Source organism: Panthera pardus, unplaced genomic scaffold (assembly GCF_024362965.1).
Source record: "Panthera pardus isolate Hobbes unplaced genomic scaffold, ASM2436296v1 HiC_scaffold_16, whole genome shotgun sequence".
Classification (NCBI taxonomy): domain Eukaryota; kingdom Metazoa; phylum Chordata; class Mammalia; order Carnivora; family Felidae; genus Panthera; species Panthera pardus.
Window position 1 is genome coordinate 148481336 of NW_026526721.1, and position 21437 is coordinate 148502772.

The 21437-nt window shown below is 42.5% G+C and overlaps 1 protein-coding gene across 6 annotated transcripts in view; it reads left to right on the forward strand.

The window, feature by feature from the left end:
- The window catches only part of ULK4 (unc-51 like kinase 4), a 569816-nt gene that overhangs the window by 229831 nt on the left and 318548 nt on the right, over positions 1-21437 (forward strand). For all 6 annotated transcript variants that reach the window (XM_053903940.1, XM_053903943.1, XM_053903944.1 and 3 more), the window contains one exon: positions 5478-5570. In XM_053903940.1, coding sequence (XP_053759915.1) covers positions 5478-5570 — 93 coding nt within the window. The remainder of the gene's footprint in view (positions 1-5477; positions 5571-21437) is intronic.

Here is a 21437-nt window from a genome sequence, read left to right on the forward strand (position 1 = left end):
TTATTATTATTATTATTATTATTATTATTATTATTATTATTTGAGAAAGAGAGTGGGGGAGAGGTAGAGAGAGAGGAAGAGAGAGAATCCCAAGCAGGCTCCAATGCTGTCAGCACAGAACCCAACACGAGGCTCGAACTCCTGAACCATGAGATCATGACCTGAGCTGAAACCAAGAGTCAAACGCTTAATTGACTAAGCCACCCAGGTGCCCCTCTACACCTACATTTCTAAATGTACTATAAATCATTTAAATAATTTCCAGTTGCTGAGTATCTAGGATTTTCCCAGTATTTCACAATTATATCTACTGCTACAAAGAACCACTTTCAGGGCTACATCTTTGGGTGTGTACTATTTCTCTTTGTTGAATCTCTAGGGTTGGAATCATAAACTGACCTATGCTTGTAAGGGCATTTGTTGGGTATGTGTTGGCAGATTTTTTTCAGAGGTGATGAAGAGTTTATGTGACCAGTTTCCATTTATGAACCTATTTTATCGTACCCTTGTTATCTCTTACTTGAATTCCTTCAGATATTAGTGAAGTTGGCAATCCCCCCCCACCCCCACCCCTCCCTGCTGGTCCCATGCTTCTTGGCCATTTACATTCTTCTTAGGTAGATTTTGTTTGGTTTTTTTTTTTTTTTTGGATGTTTATTGGTTTGCAATAGCTCTTTATATATTAGAATATTTACTGTTTTCTACCAACATTCTGCAACTTTTTCCTTCATTTGATTTGTTTATGGTGGTTTTGCCATTGAGAAATATTACTTAAAAACTTTAAAGCTATAAAGTTTTTTGATTCATTTCTTATTGTCATGCTACAGAGGGCTTTGTGATTATGTGAATACTCATTTCAGTCTTTTAATGGAAGTTAAATTTTTTTACTTAAATTTTAATTACTTGACAATATATTTTCATAAGCTATGTCCTGACCATTCTAACTCCTTTCTAAGATCACTCTTTCTTGTCCAATATTGTGTCACCTTTCTTTCCTTTTAATTTGTGTGTGTGTGTGTATGTATTTTCTTGGTCCCACCCAATACTTAACAATCATCGTGGTTTTGGGGACACCTGGGTGGCTCAGTTGCTTAAGTGTCTGACTGTTGATTTGGGCTCAGGTCATAATCTCACAGTTAGTGGGATGGAGCCCCGTATCAGGCTCTGTGCTGATAGCATGGGGCCCGCTTTGGATTCTGTGTCTCCCTCTCTCTCTGCCCCTCCCCCACTCATGTGCTTGCTCTCTCTCAAAATAAATAAACTTAAAAAATTATTATTATGGGTTTGTAAAGTAATTCAGCTTTTCGTTTAGCAGGATCTTCCTCACTGTACTTCTCTCTGAAGTTCCTTGGATATCCTGGAATTCTTCCCCCCCCAGATTGGCAGAGTGGACCTCTTTAAGATATGGACCTCCCCTTACCCTCAACAGAATTTCTACTCTTTCCACTTGGCCAATTCTTTGGCCACTTCCCCAGAGTGACTTCTCCCAATAATGCAGAGTTCTTTTGATAGCCTGTTTCTACTTCCTGCCAGCTTACTTAATTGGGCATCAGTTTCACCAGGCACTTGACCAGATAGGGAAGAGACCACCCCTTGGATTCCTGAATAGGTGATTTTTAGTGGTTTTCTCTTCTTTGGGATAGATGTGGATTTAGTATGAATGGCTTTTCTTGCTTGGGTCCTAGCTGTTGGGGACCTGGAAAAGAGCCCTTATTTATAAGGGAGGATTCTAGAAGTAAAAGAGTGTGGAGGCTTATGTTGCTAGTGATCTCAGTCTGTGGCCAGGCTCAGTGCATTCAGAGTGCTCCTCTCCAGCCCGTGCCCGTTGGAATGGGCCAGTTCTTCCCCGGTCACTTTCCTTCCAAGCCTTTTCAGAAGTCTAGGCTTATCACTGTTTTTTTCCCCCCTGCCAAGTCACATTCAGAGGAGTGTGAGATCCAATTACTATCAGCTCAGCTGCTTTATCTCCGTTAGGAAGACAAGCTTAATAAATCACAGCATTCTCTTGGCTAGTTCTTGCTGACCATTATAAACCTATCTTTGATGAAATGGAAGTATATTCAATATATTCGGTATTTGTATTCCAAACATATCTATTATGAATCTTACCCTTCTTTTCCAAGGGGAGAGAAACATAATATTCTTTGGGAAAACTCTCATGCACAGGCCAGTACAGGCTTCATCTTTCCCTCCTGTTTCAAGGTCAGATAACCTCAAACAACCTAAGACATTTGAATTTCAGGCAGTCAAGCTTCATCCGTGTGTTCTTTATAAATGTAGATTCTGTATATTCTTGTTAACTCCATTTTAAAATATTTTATATTTTCTCAGTCTTATTGAGATTGTCTATTACATTTCTAACCAATTGTCCATATCTTCTGTTGTGTTTTCCACAAGAAAAGTACGGAAGATCACATGGGAAGCGTTTTAAAACTCCTAGGTTAATGGCCCTTTCCTCAGTGATTCAGCTAAGTCTGGGAATGAGGGCAAGGGGAGCCGGTTGTCCAGGGTGAGAATTGGACTGACGCATCAGAAAACTCCCATCCCCCCTTCATTTGAAATTCTCTGGCTGACAATTCCCAAATACTGGTAAGCAGCTGACGAGTGCATTCTCCTCTTACCTGACTTGCATACATCACTTTAAACTCAGTAAAGCCTCAGTTCCCCTCTTCAGGATGTGTGCCCTAAAGAGCTAATAACTTAACAAGTGTGGGGTGCTCAAGCCCTTCACATTAATGACAAAGAAACTGGCCCTTGATGGGCTGGGAGATAACTTCTGAGCCTTCAGAATATCCTGCCAGATAAAGAGTCTCTGTGTACATGAAGCCTTGAGCCATGCCAGACCCTTTATGCTAACGATGTGAATCTGGGTGGGGGCCTTGGGCAATACCAAATCAGCTTGTTGACCCCTGGAGGGGCTGGAGCCCTAAGCACTAAGGTTAGCCACGCAGACGCTCCATGCCCGTGTGACTGACGCCTGATGAAACCCTGGACACCAGTGCTCTAGTGAGCTTCCCTGGCTGGTAGTCTTTCATCCTTGTTGTCCACACTGTTGCTGGGATGATAAACTGTCCACACACCTCCGCTGGGAAAGGGCAGCTGGAGGCTCATAACCGGTCCCTCCTGGACTCTGCCCTGTGCATCTTTCATCTTTGCTGGTTTTCACCGTAACAAACTGTGATCGGTAGGTGTAACAGCTCTTCTGTGAGTCTTTCTAGTAAATCATTAAACTGGAAGGTTGTCTTGGGTACCCCCAACTTAGGACGTAAGAGCTTTTTATTTTACAAGAAAGGAATAATGATTTCTCTCTAATATGTGGAGTTGTTCCTTTTTTTTTTTCAAACTGGATGTTAAATGTTATGAATACATTTTTTAACACCTCTAAAGGTGTTTCTGCGATGTTTGTTTTCTTCATATGATAAAATGTAGCGTTTTCCTAAATTTGATTATTTTCAATCCTAAAAGTACTTACGCTCGGTTGTGCTGTATTTTTTTGACATGTTGTTTTCTTTGATTTATTAAAAAAATTTTTTTAAGCGTTTATTCATTTTGGAGAGATGTAGAGAGAGCATGAGTGGGGGAGGGACAGAGAGAGAGGGAGACACAGAATCCGAAGCAGGCTCCAGGCTCTGAGCTGTCAGCGCAGAGCCCAACACGGGGTTCGAACCCATGAACTGTGAGATCATGACCTGGGCCGAAGTCGAATGCTTAACTGACTGAGCCACCCAGGCGCCCCTTTTCTTTGATTTATTAACATTTATGATTTTCTTATGAATGATTGATATTTAGATTTTTATCTTTGACATACCTGGGCAAAACTTTTAATTACTAGAATTTAAAAATATTTTATAAGAAACTTCTAAAATTCTGAAAGGTGATACTTCCTGTCTCCTTAAACAGAGCACTGTACCCAATTTAACATTTTCTTGACTCACTACCCCCGTTTTGAACATGATGGTGTATAATGGGCCCTGTGGTCCCATCGAGGTACGAGCAGCTGTTTCTTCTACGTTAAATGCTCCCCAGACTTCTCTCTGTTTGGAGTTCTTGGATTAGCTTTTTTGTGTGTTTCCTATGCCTTCAAGTCCCAGTTCTTTCTGTAATAGTCCCTCTCCTCCCTTTACTTGGCTCCTATTTTAATGGCTGTGGGATTAGAGACTGCATAATTAAGCTTGTTATATAATGATTTCCAAAATGAGAGTAAATAGGCTCTGATAAGAGCCTGGGGCCTTATCCTCTAGATGAAAAGCATCCGCTTCATGTCATGGACTTTTAAATATACATTTTGGGTTTTGGGAGGTGTTTTAACTCCCTTTTAGTTATTGGTTGTTCCAGGGAGTTGGCTCATAAAGTTGATTGGTTGGTTTGTTCATCTGTCCATGTGTCCATCCATTTATCCAACTGTCCATCCCTTCACCTGCCACTTATTTATGGAGCACCTACATGGTACCGTATACCAAATAGCTGAGCCTGAAAAGGGGAGGACACAGTATGTTAACCAGCCTGTGCCTGACAAAGAACATGGGAGCAAAGTCTGAGCCGTGTTGTGGGAATTTTTAATAAAGGCCTGCTGTTTATTTATCTTTTTAGTTTTATTCTCTCTGGCAGTCATTTACATTTCACATGTTCAAGTGGTAATGAGAAAAGTGCTGTGCAGAAACGAGTTAACACGGCAGGTCTGAGACTGCTGTCCTTAGAAAGGCCGGCCCTTGGCTGGCTGGCATCTTCGAACTTGGCTCCCTGAGTGTTGCCAGTCACCATTTGACTGATGGGGGGAGTTCAGGGTGGCCAGGCCATTGTGCAGCCAGCATGCTTTATGCCGAACGCCTGCTTTCCTCCTGGGATGGATTTTGATACTTGTTAGAGGTTGCGTAAGCGTCCAGCGCCCAGTAAAAACCTGGGTCACTTGAGTCTCTGATGGGCAGAAAGACCACACGCGTGTGCCACGTTTTTATTGCCGGAGGAAAGACTGTGCTGTCTCTGACCTCTTACTGAAGGAGATAGCATAAGGAAGCCTGTGCACAGAATCCTCCTGGCTCCTCCTGCGTCCTTCTCCCTGATGACTCATCTGCGTGCCCTGGCCACAAAGCTCTACCGAACGAATGTCCACCATGACTCCACCGTGAGCAAATCTCTGCACTTGAGGGTGGTCTTGGGGTGCCTGCCACAGGTGCCTGATGTTTATCAGTCTCTTACTCTGTGTGTAGCCTCACGCCGATCCTTTTACACGGGTCGTCTCATTGCAGCGTCCCCAAAACAGACCTCTGTGCGGCGGGTGGGTGCCCTCATCACCACTGGCAAGTGAAGCTGTTTGAAGGTTCATGAAGTTAAGTGCCCTGTGCCGGTCCTTCAGCTCACACATTGGCTTCTTTTTTCCCCAGATGTTGGCACCTTATGGTTTATTGCTTCCGTTGTCCAGAGGGGAGGTTAAGTGAGGAAAACCACTGAGTATTTTTTTCATCACTTTGTCATCTCAGGTACGAGCACATCCTCGCGGAGCCTGACCCAGTACCAGCTTATGCTCTGAAACTGCTCGTTGCCCTGACTGAACACAACCCAACCTTCACCAGGTACTGTAACCCCAGATTTAAAATGGATTTTGTGTGTTCTAACAATGTCACAGATGATGAGATTCTGAAAGGCTAACGTTTGAGTTAACCGAAGCGGTCATTTCTCACGTTTGATGGTTTGTGGTGTCTCTCATTGATGCTGTTTTGGGTCCTGTTCTCATGTTTTTAATCCCTTATTGGACTTTTTGTGGAAAGTCAACTGTGGAGTTCACAGTGCTTTAAAATGATAAATTCTTTAACGAGAAAGAAACTAACATATACTTTTAAAAATGTCGATTGGTGCCTCCTATTGTACTGAGCAGTTTATTAAATCTGTAGTTTTGGACTCTACCATTTTGCTTAGTTGGCATACTTCTTTTAAGCACTTCTTTTTTTTAAATTTTTTTTTTTAATGTTTATTTTTGAGACAGAGAGAGACAGAGCATGAATGGGGGAGGGGCAGAGAGAGAGGGAGACACAGAATCGGAAGCAGGCTCCAGGCTCTGAGCCATCAGCCCAGAGCCCGACGCGGGGCTCGAACTCACGGACCGCGAGATCATGACCTGAGCTGAAGTCGGACGCTTAACCGACTGAGCCACCCAGGCGCCCCTCTTAAGCACTTCCTAATAGTGCCTCTGTTGAAGATACTACATGTGGTGCAAATTTTACAAAACTCGTTGCTAGGATAGTGGCAACTGCTTTCAGTCTTGCACAGGAGAGCCCCCAGGTACATAGAAGGGGTGAAGCGGAAGCCCTCCTTGCTTTCAATCAAGAAAGCTAGTTTTGGTTGTTAGGTGACATCTGGGGACCTTTGCGTTTGGACACCGTCTGCAGGTGCACTGACTTCTATAGTCGCCGGTTGGTCTTTAACAAGGAACTGAGTCACACAGCCCCAACCACCTTGATTTCATCTGGTCTCTTGTTCCACCACGGAAGGTAGTGAATAGTGACGAGCCACCAGCAGTGCTCCTGGTGAACAGGAAAGACTGTAGACCATCCATTCAGAGTGAGAGGCTGAACGGAAACGTTTCTAGCGTGCGAGCCAAGGCACAGAGGTATGCCGCGACTGAGTCGCAGGGGTGCCGAGGCGTCTTTGGGTCATTTGCGGTGTTGAGGCTGGTGTAGACTTCAGGCCCACTTCCTTCTGCTGTGAGCGAACTCATTCATTTCCAGAGAGTGACCTATAAATACCACCCTGTACTCTCTGTGCCACGTTGCAAACAAATTTGGGGAGCACTTATCCTTGTCAATTGTAAATCCAAAGGCACTGTTCTCTCTTCCTACAGAAGAAATTTAATTGTAAAGAGTGTACCTGTATTAAAAGTTAAATAACAATTCGGACAGTTATTTCTTTCCTGGAGCTTTGGTACCAGGTGCTAATACTGTATCCTAATTGCCTGTTTTGATTGGCTCGGGCAGATTGCATTTACTTTTTTTAATGCTGAGTCTTTCACGTGGCATGCTTTCCAGGCAATTCCTCTTCTTGCCAAGTCTCTATTCAATTCATCTGAGTTTCCTCACACTGAGAGGAAGAACCTAGTGCAGTAGATGACCCATATACAATCTTTTTATTTTAAAAATGACTACGTTTGGAAGACACTTTATTCTTTTTTTTAAGTTTACAAGCAGATTTCAGTGGATTAATTTTTATAAATGTTTTTCTTTGCTTTCATTGCACAAATAAGATCTGTGTATATTGTGTGTATTGTGTGTGTATTAAAGTCCAACAGTAAAATCAATACGTCCCTAGGCGTCCTCATTTCCCTCCCACACTTCCATACACAGGTCTCTGCCAGGGGTAATAATTTGTATTATTTTGGTGATGTCTGTCCTGAATCTTTTCAGGCTGTTTAGATCTAATAGTCATATACTGAAATAAATGGCTTTGCTTTCGGGTTGTTGATTTAAAGAAAATCATAGATAGTATCACTGTGTATGTATTTTTCTAAAATTTGCTTTTTTACGTATCAAAATTATTGGGAGACTTTTTACATCAGTACTTATTTATACTCTTGGTGATATCTTTGCCAAACTAATGGATAAGAATGGGATATTATTTTACATTGTGTAATGATAACATTGAACGTCTTAATACTTATTTACTTAAATCGTAACAGGTACATAACCTTCAGTTCTCCTTCACAGTATCTCTTGTAGAGAAAAACTCCTATATATGCAAAGATTTCCACCTAGGCAAATAATTTTTAAAATGAGACAAATAGGGGCGCCTGGGTGGCTCAGTTGGTTAAGCATCCGATTTCGGCTCAGGTCATGATCTCGCAGTTCGTGGGTTCGAGCCCCATGTTGGGCTCTGTGCTGACAGCTCAGAGTCTGGAATCTGCTTCGGATTCTGTGTCTCCCTCTCTCTCTGTTCCTCCCCCACTCATGCTCTGTCTCTCTCTCTCTCTCTCAAAAATAAATAAATGTTAAAAAAAAACTTTAAGAAAAATGAGAAAAATAATCTTTGAATTCTCATACAGCCATAAAATATACAGTGTAACAGTTTGAATGGGCAAGATAAATTTGAATACAAAGATATCCAAATAATTTTGTTAACTGAGACCACTTATGACCCTCCAGCACCCATTTAAATACCGCTTTTGCTCTATGTAAGGTCTCTTTCTGGATTCACTTATTGTGTGTTTGCCTTTCTTCTGAAGAGGCGGGCTATTTTGGCTGAGGCTCCAGAGGTCAAGAGAAAGCATTAAAGGCCTATTGCCATCCGCCTGCCCTCTCCCCACCCCACCCCTTTAAAGGGAGGCCCCACGCCCACAGACTTTAACAATCTGTGTGCAGTTGGCAAAGTCTACTCACACATCTTGACGGAAAGGATCGGGAAGGAAAAGTAATATGTAATTAGACTTCAGAGTTTGTTTTTATTTCCCTAACTGGAGTTTTAAAAAAGTGTAGGGGTGGGGTGCCTGGGTGGCTCGGTCGGTTAAGCATCCGACTTCGGCTCAGGTTATGATCTCACGGTCCGTGAGTTCGAGCCCCGCGTCGGGCTCTGTGCTGACAGCTCAGAGCCTGGAGCCTGTTTCTGATTCTGTGTCTCCCTCTCTCTCTGCCCCTCCCCTGTTCATGCTCTGTCTCTCTCTGTCTCAAAAATAAACAAACATTAAAAAAAAAAAAAATTAAAAAAAAGTGTAGGGGTGCCTGGGTGGCACATTAGATTCTGTGCTGGCAGTGGGGGGCCTGCTTGGGATTCTCTCTGACCTACCTGCCCCTCCCCCATGTGTTCTTTCTCTCTCTCTCAAAATAAATCAATAAACTTAAAATATATATATATATATATATATATATATATATATATCCATCCATCCATCCATCCAGAGATAGATACTGAGAAGTCCTGTTCCTTCCTCTGTCCATTTTGCTTTTTCTTCACCTCTCTTTTATCACAGATGGGTAACTACCTTTATTTATTTTAAGCTAATGTGAATATGTATTTTCTAATTTCTCTCTTTTACACACAAGTTGCATATGATGTATGGTCTTCTGCCCCTTCTTTTTTTCACCTAATAGTATATCCCCAATATTTGTTTCTATAGCAATATACAGAGAGTTTCTCTGTTAAGTTTTACAGTTATAGAATCTTCCATTGTATGGATATAAAATCTAATTAGTGTCTGATGGATGGACTTGAGTTCTAATCTTGTGATACTGCAAACAATAATCTATATATCATTTTGTACATATGCTTGTACACCTTATGGGGTAAATTCCTAAGTGGTATTTAGGTTTCAAAGGATAAATCCATTTGAAAGCTTTTTTTTTTTTTAAAAACACGGCCGCATTGTCCTCCGTGGGGATTTTCCCATTCTGTATCTCCCGGGGATGTGTTTGAGGATGCCTGTTTCCCTGTAGCTTTGCCTCAGAATTTGTTGCTAAGCTTTGGAATTGGTCCGGCCTGATGAGATAGATTATTTCAGTGTGATTTTAGTTTCCATTAGTCATGAGTGAGGTTGAGTATCTCTCTTTATAGTTAGGGGCTTTCGTGGGTTTTTTGCTCATTCTGTTTGCCATCAGTTGGCTCTTGGCAATGACACTCCTCAGACCGAATCACCTCCTGCCTGGCTTTCCATTTGCACAGATATAGCAGAGCCTGCTAATCCATTTGACTTTGAACAGCTTGCCTTATTATTATTATTATTATTTTTTTGGCTGTCATGAAGAGTGCGGCCAATGAGTTTTCCTTTGCATGCTCCGTGGTGAATCCACGCACGTGTCTCCACTGAGCACCCGTGCTGGAGTGGAAACACTGACTCACAGAGCTTGTGCTCGCCCAGGTCGAGTAGATAACTGCTGAGCAGTTTCCCAGTTTGTTGTACTGATTTGCATTGCTACTGGCATTGTTCTAGAGGTTTGGTTGTCATATAAGCTTTTTCTTTTTTAATTTTTTAAAATGTTTATTTATTTTTGAGAGAGAGAGAGAGAGAGAGAGACACCGAATATAAGCAGGGGAGGGGCAGAGAGAGAGAGGGAGACACAGAACCGGAAGCAGGTTCCAGGCTCTGAGCTGTTAGCACAGAGTCCGACGCGGGGCTCGAACTTGTGAACCGTGAGATCATGACCTGAGCAGAAGTGGGACGCTTCACCGACTGAGCCACCCAGGCGCCCAGGTTGCCATATAAGCTTAAGAAAAAAATTTTTTTGAGACACGTTTACTGAGGGACAATTTACATGGGATACATCTCACTCATTTTAGGTATACAGTTTTTCTGAATTTTGAGAAACGTGTGAAATTGTGCAGTCACCACCTCCATCAAGATAGAATATTTCCATCGCTCCCAAATGCCCTCTCATGCCCCTTTGAATATTACCGTATACAACTTCTGTGTGCTTGCAGGATGATATGACCAGATTGCTTTCATATTTTCATTTTCATTTTTAAAATTTATTTTTTAGAGTTAATACATAACACACTGCAAATTTAAGTATTTGAAAGAGTATACAGAAAGAAGTGTATTTTCACCCAAGGAGAAAGCCACTCTTCTGTGTGTGTGTGTGTGTGTGTGTGTGTGTGTGTGTGTGTGTGTGTGGTTTTTCACATAGATGGTTGTACGCTGTATGCACCATTCTGCACTCCTTTTTGAAAATAAATACAACAGCTTTATTGGGATATAAGTCACATACCATCTGTACTTGTTTTTAGCAGATACGTAAGCATTGCATTTTATGAATACTCCATATTTATTTACAAATTCCCTTTTGGTGACGTTTATGTTTTTTTTAATCTTTTGGTGTTATAAAAGCTACAACTAATGACATAGGCCGTTCATCACACGTGTGGATATATACACGTAGGATAAATCACGAAGAGTGGAATTACTTCATGGAAGCGTCCACAGCCAGCAGTGCCGAAGCTTGTCTGTGCATTAGTGTCACCTGGGCCATACCCAGGGCAACTGGATCAAAATCTGTAGGGCTGGACACAGACATCAGTAACTGTTGATTCTCCACAAGTGAATGTGCGGACAGGCTTGGGAAGTACTGGGCTAAGCCTTTGTAGTTTGAAAAGTTGTGCCAGATTGCCCCCAATCTGGGCTGGCCAGTTTTCGCTCCACCAGCAGCGTAAGAGAATGTCTACTTTTGCCAGACCTTTACCACGTTAGTGTATATATGTGTTTGACCTTTGCCATTGTGGTAGGTGAATATCGCCTCTTTGTTATTAATTTCTAGTTTTACTGCATTGTGATCAGATCATATATTTGTTGCTGATTTTTATTTGATTTTGTTTGTGGTATAAGCTGTTTTTGTGAGTGTTTCATGTTTAGTTGCTTACTGTAAGTAAAACAAAGTTAGGGGTAACCTTGAAAAGAGTGTCACCCTTCCTTAACTTTGGCCAGCGTCAGAAATGGTAGCTCTTTAATCTAGGAGATCGTCCCCAGTCACTTGCTAGCAGTGACTTTTAGGGAAAATGCTGATTATAACTGCATATCAAGAGTAGAATGCCTTAATTTTTTTAATGGTTATTTATTTATTTTTTGAGAGAAAGCGCAAGCAGGGGTGGGGCAGAATAAGAGAGGGCCAGAGGATCCGAAGCGGGCTCTGAGCTGACAGCAGTGAGCCCAATGCCGGGCTTGAACTCACAAACCATGAGATCATGACCTGAGCTGAAGTCAGACACTCAACTGACTGAGCCACCCAGGTGCCCCCAGAATGCCTTAATTAAAAAAAAATTTTTTTTTAATATTTATTTTTGAGAGACAGAGAGAGACAGAGTGTGAGGGAGGGAGGGGAAGAAAGAGAGGGAGACACAGAATCCGAAGCCGCTCCAGGCTCTGAGCTGTCAGCACAGAGCCTGACACTGGGCTCAAAGTCACAAACCGTGAGATCATGATCTGAGCTGAAGTTGGACGCTTAATTGACTGAGCCACCCAGGTGCCTCCAGAATGCCTTAATTTTTATGTGCAGATAGATTTCTAGTAATATAAAATAAACACAAGCCATTTATTGTAAATTTAACTTATTTATTGGATCCATCTACACCATGTTCTTTGAAATATTGTCAGTTTAGCCTGTATATACAATCAACCCTTGAATGATGCCGGGGTTGGGGGCACAGTCAGAACTTTGTATAACTTTTGACTCCCCCCAAACTTAAGTACTCATAGCCTAGTATTGACCTGAGGCCTTAGAGCATAAATAGTCGATGAACACATATTTTATATGTTACATGTGTTATATACATACAAAAAGTAAGCTAGAGAAAAGGAAATGTTAAGAAAATCATAAGGAGAAGAAACTACAATTATAGTACCCTACTGTGTGTGTGTGTGTGTGTGTGTGTGTGTGTGTGTGTGTGTGTGTGAACATATATAAGTAGACCCATGCAGTTCAAACCTGTATTGTTCAAGGGTCAACTGTATTAAGAGTTGGGAGTTCCAAATAATAACTATTGGAACATTAACTCATCCTATGTCAAGCGCAACATTCTTTTATTGTGTTTATTCTTATTTTGTAGGATTCTTAGTGGATAAAGAGGTCTTCAAAGGCTTAGTCAGGATACAATTGAGAATTTATTGTTCCTTCAAATAAGGGACAAGAGCATGATCAAAGCTGCGTTGTACCTGACCCTGACTTTTTTTTTTTTTTTTTTTTAATACCACTGGCCTGTAAATCTAGTTTGTTCCTGGGTTTATAGGAGAAAGGTAAATTGTTTACCATGTTGGTCCAATTTTGCTATCAGAAGGAATATGTTAACTCCCCTGAGCTCTGCCCTTTTCTCTCTCCTTAATGTTATGGTAGGTTGCCCCAAACCATTGGTCTCAGGGAGAGCTATACCCCAGGAGCTTGTTTCCATTAAGAGCTAATTAGCTTGCAGCAAATCTTCCTTAGCAAACAAATTGAATTTTAACTTCTTGAGTTCTTTTGGAACAATATTGAGCTCTTATCCTGAATTGCAAAAAGTTGTTTATGCTCTGTATCTAAGAACTGTCATTTTAGTTAGCTCAAAAAATGTTAGAGCTGTTTCTTTTATGGCAAGATTCACAAAAATGCCTTTAGAAGAATGGAAATTTTGTGATCTCTTAAATGAAATTCACAGTGAATCCACAGTATAGCCTTCAGTGAAAAATTCTTCTGCCTTTACAGTCATTGAGCTTCAGGGGACTTCCCTCACTGGTTTTTGGTTCATTTGTTCATTCGTTCGTTCATCAAAAATTGAATTGGCAACTATTGAATGATGCAAAGATAAGAGGTAAAGTTCTCACCTTCAAGGTGCTGAGGATTTAGTGGAGGAGCCGTTTATCAGTAGGCTTTTATAAAACAGTGTAATGATTTCAAAGGTACAGTCATGTCTAGAAGGTTATGGGAGCTTCTAAAAGAATTTAATCCAAGTTGGGGCGCCTGGGTGGCTCAGTCGGTTAAGCATCCGACTTTGGCTCACGGTCCGTGAGTTCACGCCCCGCATCTGGGCTCTGTGCTGACAGCTCAGAGCCTGGAGCCTGTTTCAGATTCTGTGTCTCCTCCTCCCCTGCTCATGCTCTGTCTCTCTCTTCTCAAAAATAAATAAACGTTAAAAAAAAAAAAAAAGGAATTTAACCCAAGTAGTTGTATGATTTTGGCCAAATTTCTTAACCTGTTTGTTCCTAAGTTCCCTCATCTGGAAAATAGGGGTAATATTAGCATCTGGTCCACAGAAAATGCTGTGTTAAGAGTTCCCTCTTTTCTTCTCCCTCCCCCTCTTTCTCCTTACTCCTCCTCCTTTTCATATGATTAGAGGTAGGTATAGCGAAGGAAGTACTCCTAAAGAAAAGAATCCCCTTTGACAGTAGAGTGAAATGTTTGGTGACACCAATTGAAACCAGAGCTCCAACACCCTACAAAGAATAGGAAGAAAAAGAGTTTTTTGGTAAGAGAGACTGACCGGGGCAGTCTTATTAGTTTGACATTGCATAACAGAACTGTCAAAGCCACAGAGGATGTCCCCTGGTACTAGATGGCTTCCATATCCATATGTATTTGCCTTTTAATTTATATATATATATATATATACACACACACACACACACACACACACACACACACATACACATATATATATTTAAGTTTATGTGTTTGAGAGAGAGAGTGATTGAGAGAGTGTATATGAGAGGGAGAGGAGCAGAGAGGGAGGGAGAGAGAGAATCCCAAGTGGGTTCCTTGTCAGCACAGAGGCTGATGTGAGGCTCCAGCCCACAAACCGTGAGATCATGACCTGAACCATATTCTAGAGTTGAACACATTACTGACTGAGACACCCAGGAGCCCCTAATTTATCTTCTTAATGACATTTGTTTTTGCCATATTCTGATCCATCATCATTTAAATTTTATAGCCTGGTAAAACTAAAAGCCCGAATCATCAGAAGCATCAGGGATGTTTGAGAGGTTTCCATGTTGTTAAAATAAGCCAGTTGGGTGTTTGTTGCCCCGTCAAATAGCTGAATTTACACAGCTAAATATTTCCTCTCATGAAATATCAGCAAGTGAAATAACGATGTAATACAGTGAAACTTTATTGTTAACCTTCGAATGAATTGATTTCCCCAGAAATAATTTCCTGCTTCTCGGGTTGCCTATGGATGTCAGAAAGCCTGACCGTGAGAAGTAAGTCAATCTCTGAGTCTGTGCGGCTCCCGTTTCCATCCTAGGGTCACTCTTCTGTGGCTTTCCCATTTATTCTTTACTAGCACCCACAGAATAAAACCCGGGGTTTCTCCAACAGGCTCTGAGCCTTTGAGCGTCCATTTTCATGGTCTCTTGCCTCTTTTGTGGACATAGCCCATGTCCTAGTGTTCCCATCCACTTGTTCAACTTGAGGACATATCAACACTTCTTACTAAAGTACAGTCACTTCAGGGGTTAAAGCAAGCGCAGAAGATTTAAAATAAAATACTGAGCGATTTTGAGTTGGCTCCTTTCATCGGTTTCTTGAATCAAGAGCTTTATTTTTTTGTTTTCCATTCTCTCTGCCTTGATTTGGGATTATTGTGTCGCACACTCGTTCAGCGTGTATATTACTGGTACTTAAATATGAGTTGAAAAGAATTCGGAAATTAAATTTGTCCCAGTGATCAACTTTGATGGGGTATTTTGTGTACTTCCACTGAGATTATCCTTTTAACAGTTACAAGCATAAAATTTTGTTTTGCGCTTAGAAAGTTTGGCATTTTATATTTTCCGGGAAGGTGCTTTTTCTTCCACCTGCTAGTGGTTGTTAGCGGTCTTTGAAAACTGATAGTAGAATAGCACCTTGCAATCTAAAGTGGGTGGTTTCAGTTTACTTTTTTGGTGTGACATTTACATTGAAGGAAGACAGTTGGAGTTTATTGTACACTTTTGCGAATAGCGACCCCCCCCCCCCCCCGCGTTGTGTATTGCAGAGCCGGGTTCAATCTGAGGGGGTTTCAATACAGCCTTTTGTGTTTCACAAGATGTCCTTAGGTCTGTTGACTTACCCTTGTCACCTCACGCAGAGATTGGCCAAGTGTGGTCCACAGCGCCAGTCAGCTTGCAGCCTGTTTTTGCGCGGCCTGTGAGGTAAGAGTGGTGTTGATGTTTGTAAAGATTTGTGAAACGTACATACAAACACAGGTGCGTATGAGACGGAGTCCTGGTGTCGGGCAAAGCCTTGGATACTTAACTTTCTAGCCCTTTTCACACAATATTTCCTGACCCCTGATCTAAAGGAATAAAACTTTTTTGGGGGGAGGGTCTTTATTCAAATGAATATAGAAATACTAGAATTTCAGGGATGTTATGGGAATTTGGAGATGATCTGGGTGTTTTAAAATGTATATGTATATTTTTCTTATTCAGGTGTGGTGAGGTCCACAGATTAGGAGAAAACTGCCCTTGAAAAGATAGCTTGTTATCGTCACAGATCCAAAGGTGGGGGCACACCACGCTGAAGGTGGTCACCTTTGGATGCAACGGGGTCAGTCAAGGGGCAGAGGAAGTTAGAAGAAAATGGGGACAAAGAGCCCTTCTTATAGTTTACAAATGAAGGAAGAGCTGAGCAGGTTTAGGATGGACTAGTTTGAATAATTTCACCAGGCCTTAGGGGTGTAGGGGCTACCTCTCGTCATCAGGTTCCTGGCCCTGGAGTGAAGGGGGCCCAGCTCTGGTCCAGTACCTGGGAGTATAGGCCCGGAGTGGAAGAGAGCCTTAAAGGAGGTGGTTAGTGCTGTTTCACTCTGGATTGGCTGGTTTGAATAGGAAGGGCAAGTTCAAAGTCAGCGGAAAGGCAAGCTCTCTTGTTTGCTGTCTCTGAGAAGTAGTTGGCCCTGGGAGAGGCATTCCCTCTGGAGTTAGCAAGGCCTCAAGATGCGAAAGAAACAAAAATACGGAATAAAAAGACATGATTAGTGTACTGGGCTAATATGCCCATTTTACACGTGGGGGAAATGAGGTCCCAGAGGGAATTTGTATGCCCCAAACCCCAAGACAGTTTGAAGAAGATCAGGTTTTGGATCCGACTTCCTGGGCCATTGCTGTCTATAGTCCCCAGCAGAGCCACTTTTAAGAACAGACTCAAGCGGATATCACAGTGGGCTTTGGAGTCCTACCGCGTTAAGTTTCACCGTATCACGTTTACTTACAAGAGTGGTCCAGCTGCTCAACACAGTCGCCCTCACTGTCACGTGGGTCTGTTAATCACAAATGCATCATTCTCCTTTGTTTCCTTCTGCCGTGGTCACCAGGTTCTGGCACGCCTCTGATTTTTATTACCGTGGCAGCTCCTGGCACAATTCTGGTTAATAATATGATCCTGGTTCCTGGTTCTGTTGAACCTCTTCCTTTCCTCATTCTCCGAGGTTTGGAACCCTCCTGTGCTGATGACTTAAACCATACTGACTGGGTTGAAACCCCTCCTTATTATGTGAATCATGCTATAAGTCATCACCATATCCCCTGTACAAATGTTAAGTCTTTGTTAGCACGCATGGAGTCACCATGAAATTACTTCTCTCGTCCCACCCCAGCATTCTGTTTTTGATAGAATTAGGGAAGAACACCAACCTAAAACCTTAGGAACTTACCCAAGGCATTCTCTTTTCCTTGGTGATGTGTGAGGAAAATCAACCGTAGTCAAAATCTTTTTGGACGTTATGTTTTCAGAAAGAAAGAAACTCTTGAGTGATTTTTTGTCTGCTACAGGTGGAAGTATGTACTTCTGCTTATTTTCTTCCATTATCTTGCTTACGACCACAGAGCTTTATCCTAAGTTCATGGCGAGTTGGTAAATATTTCATTGCTTATCCTTATTGTGTGAGGTTCAGTTGGGTCCACTGGGACAGTTCAGCTCTTTTGTTAGAAACAACTTGGTCTTTTGAATATTCTCCCAGCAGCCCATATGCTGGAGACTTCTTCATTCCAGTTTTCCTGTCCGACTGGCACGGGCTCAGTGACAGCTTTCCTTATGGAGACGCAGGCAGCGCCTGGCTGAGAGTCCCACGTGCTGATGTCTCTGGCCACATGGCACCCAGAATTGAGCCACTCACTGCATGTCGTGTCAGAAGTTGAAGTGTTTAGTCACGGCGGCCCCTGGTATTTTGGGGGCTACAATCAACGATAATTCACAGTTCCTCCCTTCTGGATTTAAATAGATGTTCAGAGATCTCATCGTCTTTAACACAACAACACCTAACATTTTTCCTTGAAATATTTCCTTACTTGCCCACAGGAAAATCCATTTGCTTCTTTTTTGGTTCTCCACAGAATCTCTTGAAGTTTTGCAGGTTTTTTTTTTTTTTTTTAAGTTTATTTATTTTGAGAGAGAGCATGAGCAGAGGAGGGGCAGAGGGAGGGAGAGAGAGAGAGAGAAGATCCCAAGCAGGCTGAGTACTGTCAGCATGAAGCCTGACACAGGGCTCGATCCCTCAAAGTGTGAGATCGTGACCTGAGCTGAAACCAAGAGTCGGATGCTCTACCAGCTGAATCACCCAGGTGACCCTAACGTTTTGCAGTTTATTTCCATCATAAAATTAGGGAATTTCAGGGCAGAGTAAGCTTTGATATTTTTCTTTCTGCATGAAATTTAATATTCATTGATTCCTTGAGTCATCTCACAAATAGTTGTGTTCACTGAGGTAGAACAGACACGGTCCTAGTTTTCATGAAGCTGATGATTCCATGGGGATCACAGACGATAAACAAGGAGATCGATAAAAAAAAATCATAATTTCAGCTAGTGATACAAATGGCATAAAGAGCAGAAAGCAGGGTTAGAGAATGGGGGTGATGGGTTGGGGCCCGCTGTTTTCGAGACGGTGCTCAGAGCTTCCCTTCCCAGGGAAGGGAGGTGCCTGGCTGTGTTAATGCTACCTTCATTAGTAGAGAAACAGGCCTCGGATTTCCGGAGACTTTCAGAGGAAGGGAAAACTCCCCAGTGTCACATGCTCCCGAGAGTGTCAGTCAGATGAGGATGGAGAAGGGACCATTATAGAGGCAACAGGAGTAGCTTCCTCGGGGGTCATTTTCAGTGGCATGTGGGGCAAAAGCCTGGTGGAGTTCCTCAAGGAGGGGATGATGAAGGCGAGACGGGGAGCCTCAGTAGTTCTAGAGAGAGTTTTGCTATTAAGGGGAGCTGAAAAATGGGGAGCTGGAAGGAGATGTGGGGTCCCAGGAACTTCTTGTTTTTAAGGAACTTGCTCTTTTTAAGATGAGCCATCTTTTAGAGACATTCCTGTGTGGACGAGAATGAGCTAGTGCAGAGGCTGGTTGACTACAGTTTATGGGCCAAATCCAGCCCACCTGCTTTTGTAAATATAATATCAGAACACAGCCACTGGGCCTTGTTTATTGTCTGTGGCTGCTTCTGCGTTACGGTGGCACAGCTGAGCAGTTTTGAAAGAGCCCACGTGGCCTGCAGAGCCACAAGTACTTCACTTCAGTCCCTTTCCTGGAGAAGTTGGCCTGACTCTTGATCTCTGGAGAAGGGTAAAAACGATGAAGCAAGAGGGTAAGTAGTGGATTACTCCACAGACGTCCTTGCCCCTAGGGAGTGTCCCCTGCGGTATTTGCTAAGGGAGAAGTAATGGAACCCCTGCAAGCCTGGAGGGGTCATTGAGCGGGGGAGTTAGAAAGTGACCTTCTGCTTTTGGGAGTCTTGCGAGTGAGACTTTTGAGGTGTTTGCCGTCAGTAGTCTCCTAAACCTGTAGAAACCGGGTGTGTGAGGGCAGGATAAGAAAAGTGTTTGGAAGCGATGAGGTCAAGGAATTGGATCTCTATTTGGATAACTGGAAACTATGTTATATGTTCCCGTTTTGAGAATATTTCTGAAAACAATACTAACATCGTACTTGAAGACTTGTTTATATATTTCTGTTTGGGGCTGTTGTCATCTGTTACTATTGTTTCCTACTTTAAGATAGATAGTAAAAATGGGACTGTGGCCACTGAAAAATTTTTTTGTGGTGACCATTATTTTTATGAGTTCCTCTCTTCACTCTTGCCTTTAAAACGATTGAGTAATAATTACTTTCCCTGTGGAAAAAAGTGTTATACATTTTCCTTAATAAACTATTTAAGTGTGTTTGGAATTATTGTTTATTTTTAGCCCTCTCAGGACAGAGGGACTCACCTGTTTGGGGATCTCAGTCTTCTCTGGAACCCTTCTTCGAGAAGTGGGTTGTAGCCTTGGTTTTCTGGGCTTCAGGGGCAGTGTTTTTTATGCATTAAGGGTTGTATATGTTATTGGGGCATTCCTACACATTGTCCCTGGATTCCTGCTTAAAGTGAGTGTCATCTAGTTCGCTTGCTACATACAAACCTAGCATGTGCATTAGAGCTCAGTTGTACTGTGCCCTTGGCCATATTTTATCATCGGCTCATTATTTGCTCAGACTTACGCATCTGGGGCCAGACTTTGGGGCTGTGACTGTCCGTGTGTTTCCTAGCGAAGCTTGGCCGAGCCCTGGAGGAGTGGGCAGTGCCGGCAGCCCACACATCCCTAATTATCTTCTCCTCACTTCCTCACTGTCAACAGCCCTAGGCTTGTTGGACCTCTAGACAGGGCCAGAGACTGTTCCGCAAACTCTGGGGTCATTGTGGAGGTGACACGGAAGCAGTGTGAAAGTCATGGTACTCAAATCGTTACTTGACTCTGGGAGGTCTAACCTGGGCTGTCAGAGCGTGATGTAAATTCCGGGGCGAGATTACAAACCTGAGCAGTAGAGCTTTGGGCTTGGTTCCGCCGCAGGCTCTTCGATTGAGTAGGAATTCTAAGAGAAATGACTGAGTCGTAGAGAGCAAGCTTTCTGTGGGGTTTTTGTAAACAGTTGTGTGTGTGTGAGTGTACAGTGAGCTTTTGCAGCTTGTTCAGTGGGGAGGTGAAAGCTTGAAGTGGCCTGTGTGCCACTTCATAGTGCGGGGTGGGAGAGGCAGTGCCCACGAGTAGATGGCTGTTACGGTGGCACCGGGCAGACCTGTCCTTCGCAAGCCTTCAAGGCCATCAGCCGTCTAAACATTGATACCCTTCAGTGCAATACTTGGCTTCTCACGTACACATCGGGTGTGGCATCAAAGCATTCGGCTTTATTTTCTGCCATGATAAACAGGTTTCCAGTTCTCCATCCAGCCATCATAGGCGTCGTTATCTTCAGGATTTAAAAGGCATAGTCTTTAAATTACTTGTCTGTTTCACATCAGATTAACATCTTTATTTGATTGGTTCGTTAAGGGATGTGTAGAGATGACAGTTGAACCAGTTGCCTTGGACTAGAATATTAATGTCAGATAGGTGTATTTTGGCTGATAGATACTTATTTGTCTTTGCTTGGTGGGAGTTTCCAACTCCTGATTGGCTTCTTTGATTTTTGACTTACCACTTAATGCCTTCTGGCTCTTTTGTCCTTGTAAAACACATTTATTTTGTTTCTGATGGTGTTAAAATGTGCAGCACTGAACACAGTGGCAAAGGGGGAAGATAGTGCCGTCTTGCTATAAAGCATTTCTATGGCGCCCTTATATTGCGTGTTTATATGGTTATTGGGTCTCTTTATGAATCATACGGTTAATTTGCAAGCCCTTATTATTTGGTTTTTACAGCCAGAAAAACCATCCGCGTAGAAATAATAGCTAAACCAAGTCTCTTGGTAGGATCACTGTACCTTCTAAAGTCTGAAGGAATCAATCCCTTGGTAACACTGGGCAGATATTCGCATCAGAGTTCCGTTTTAGTGTTTTCACTGCTGTGGTGATTTACTAAGGTAATTTACCAGTTCAGAAATAACACAGTACTTGCAGTACAGGCTCATTTTTGTTGTTGTTTATCTACTCTTGATAAAGCCGTGCTGTCTGTGAATATATTGTGTACCCCGTCACTGTCAACTCCAGAGAACGACGTGAAGCCCGGATGCATGGAATGTAACATGAGGCATAAAGCACAGACTCCCAGTTTAT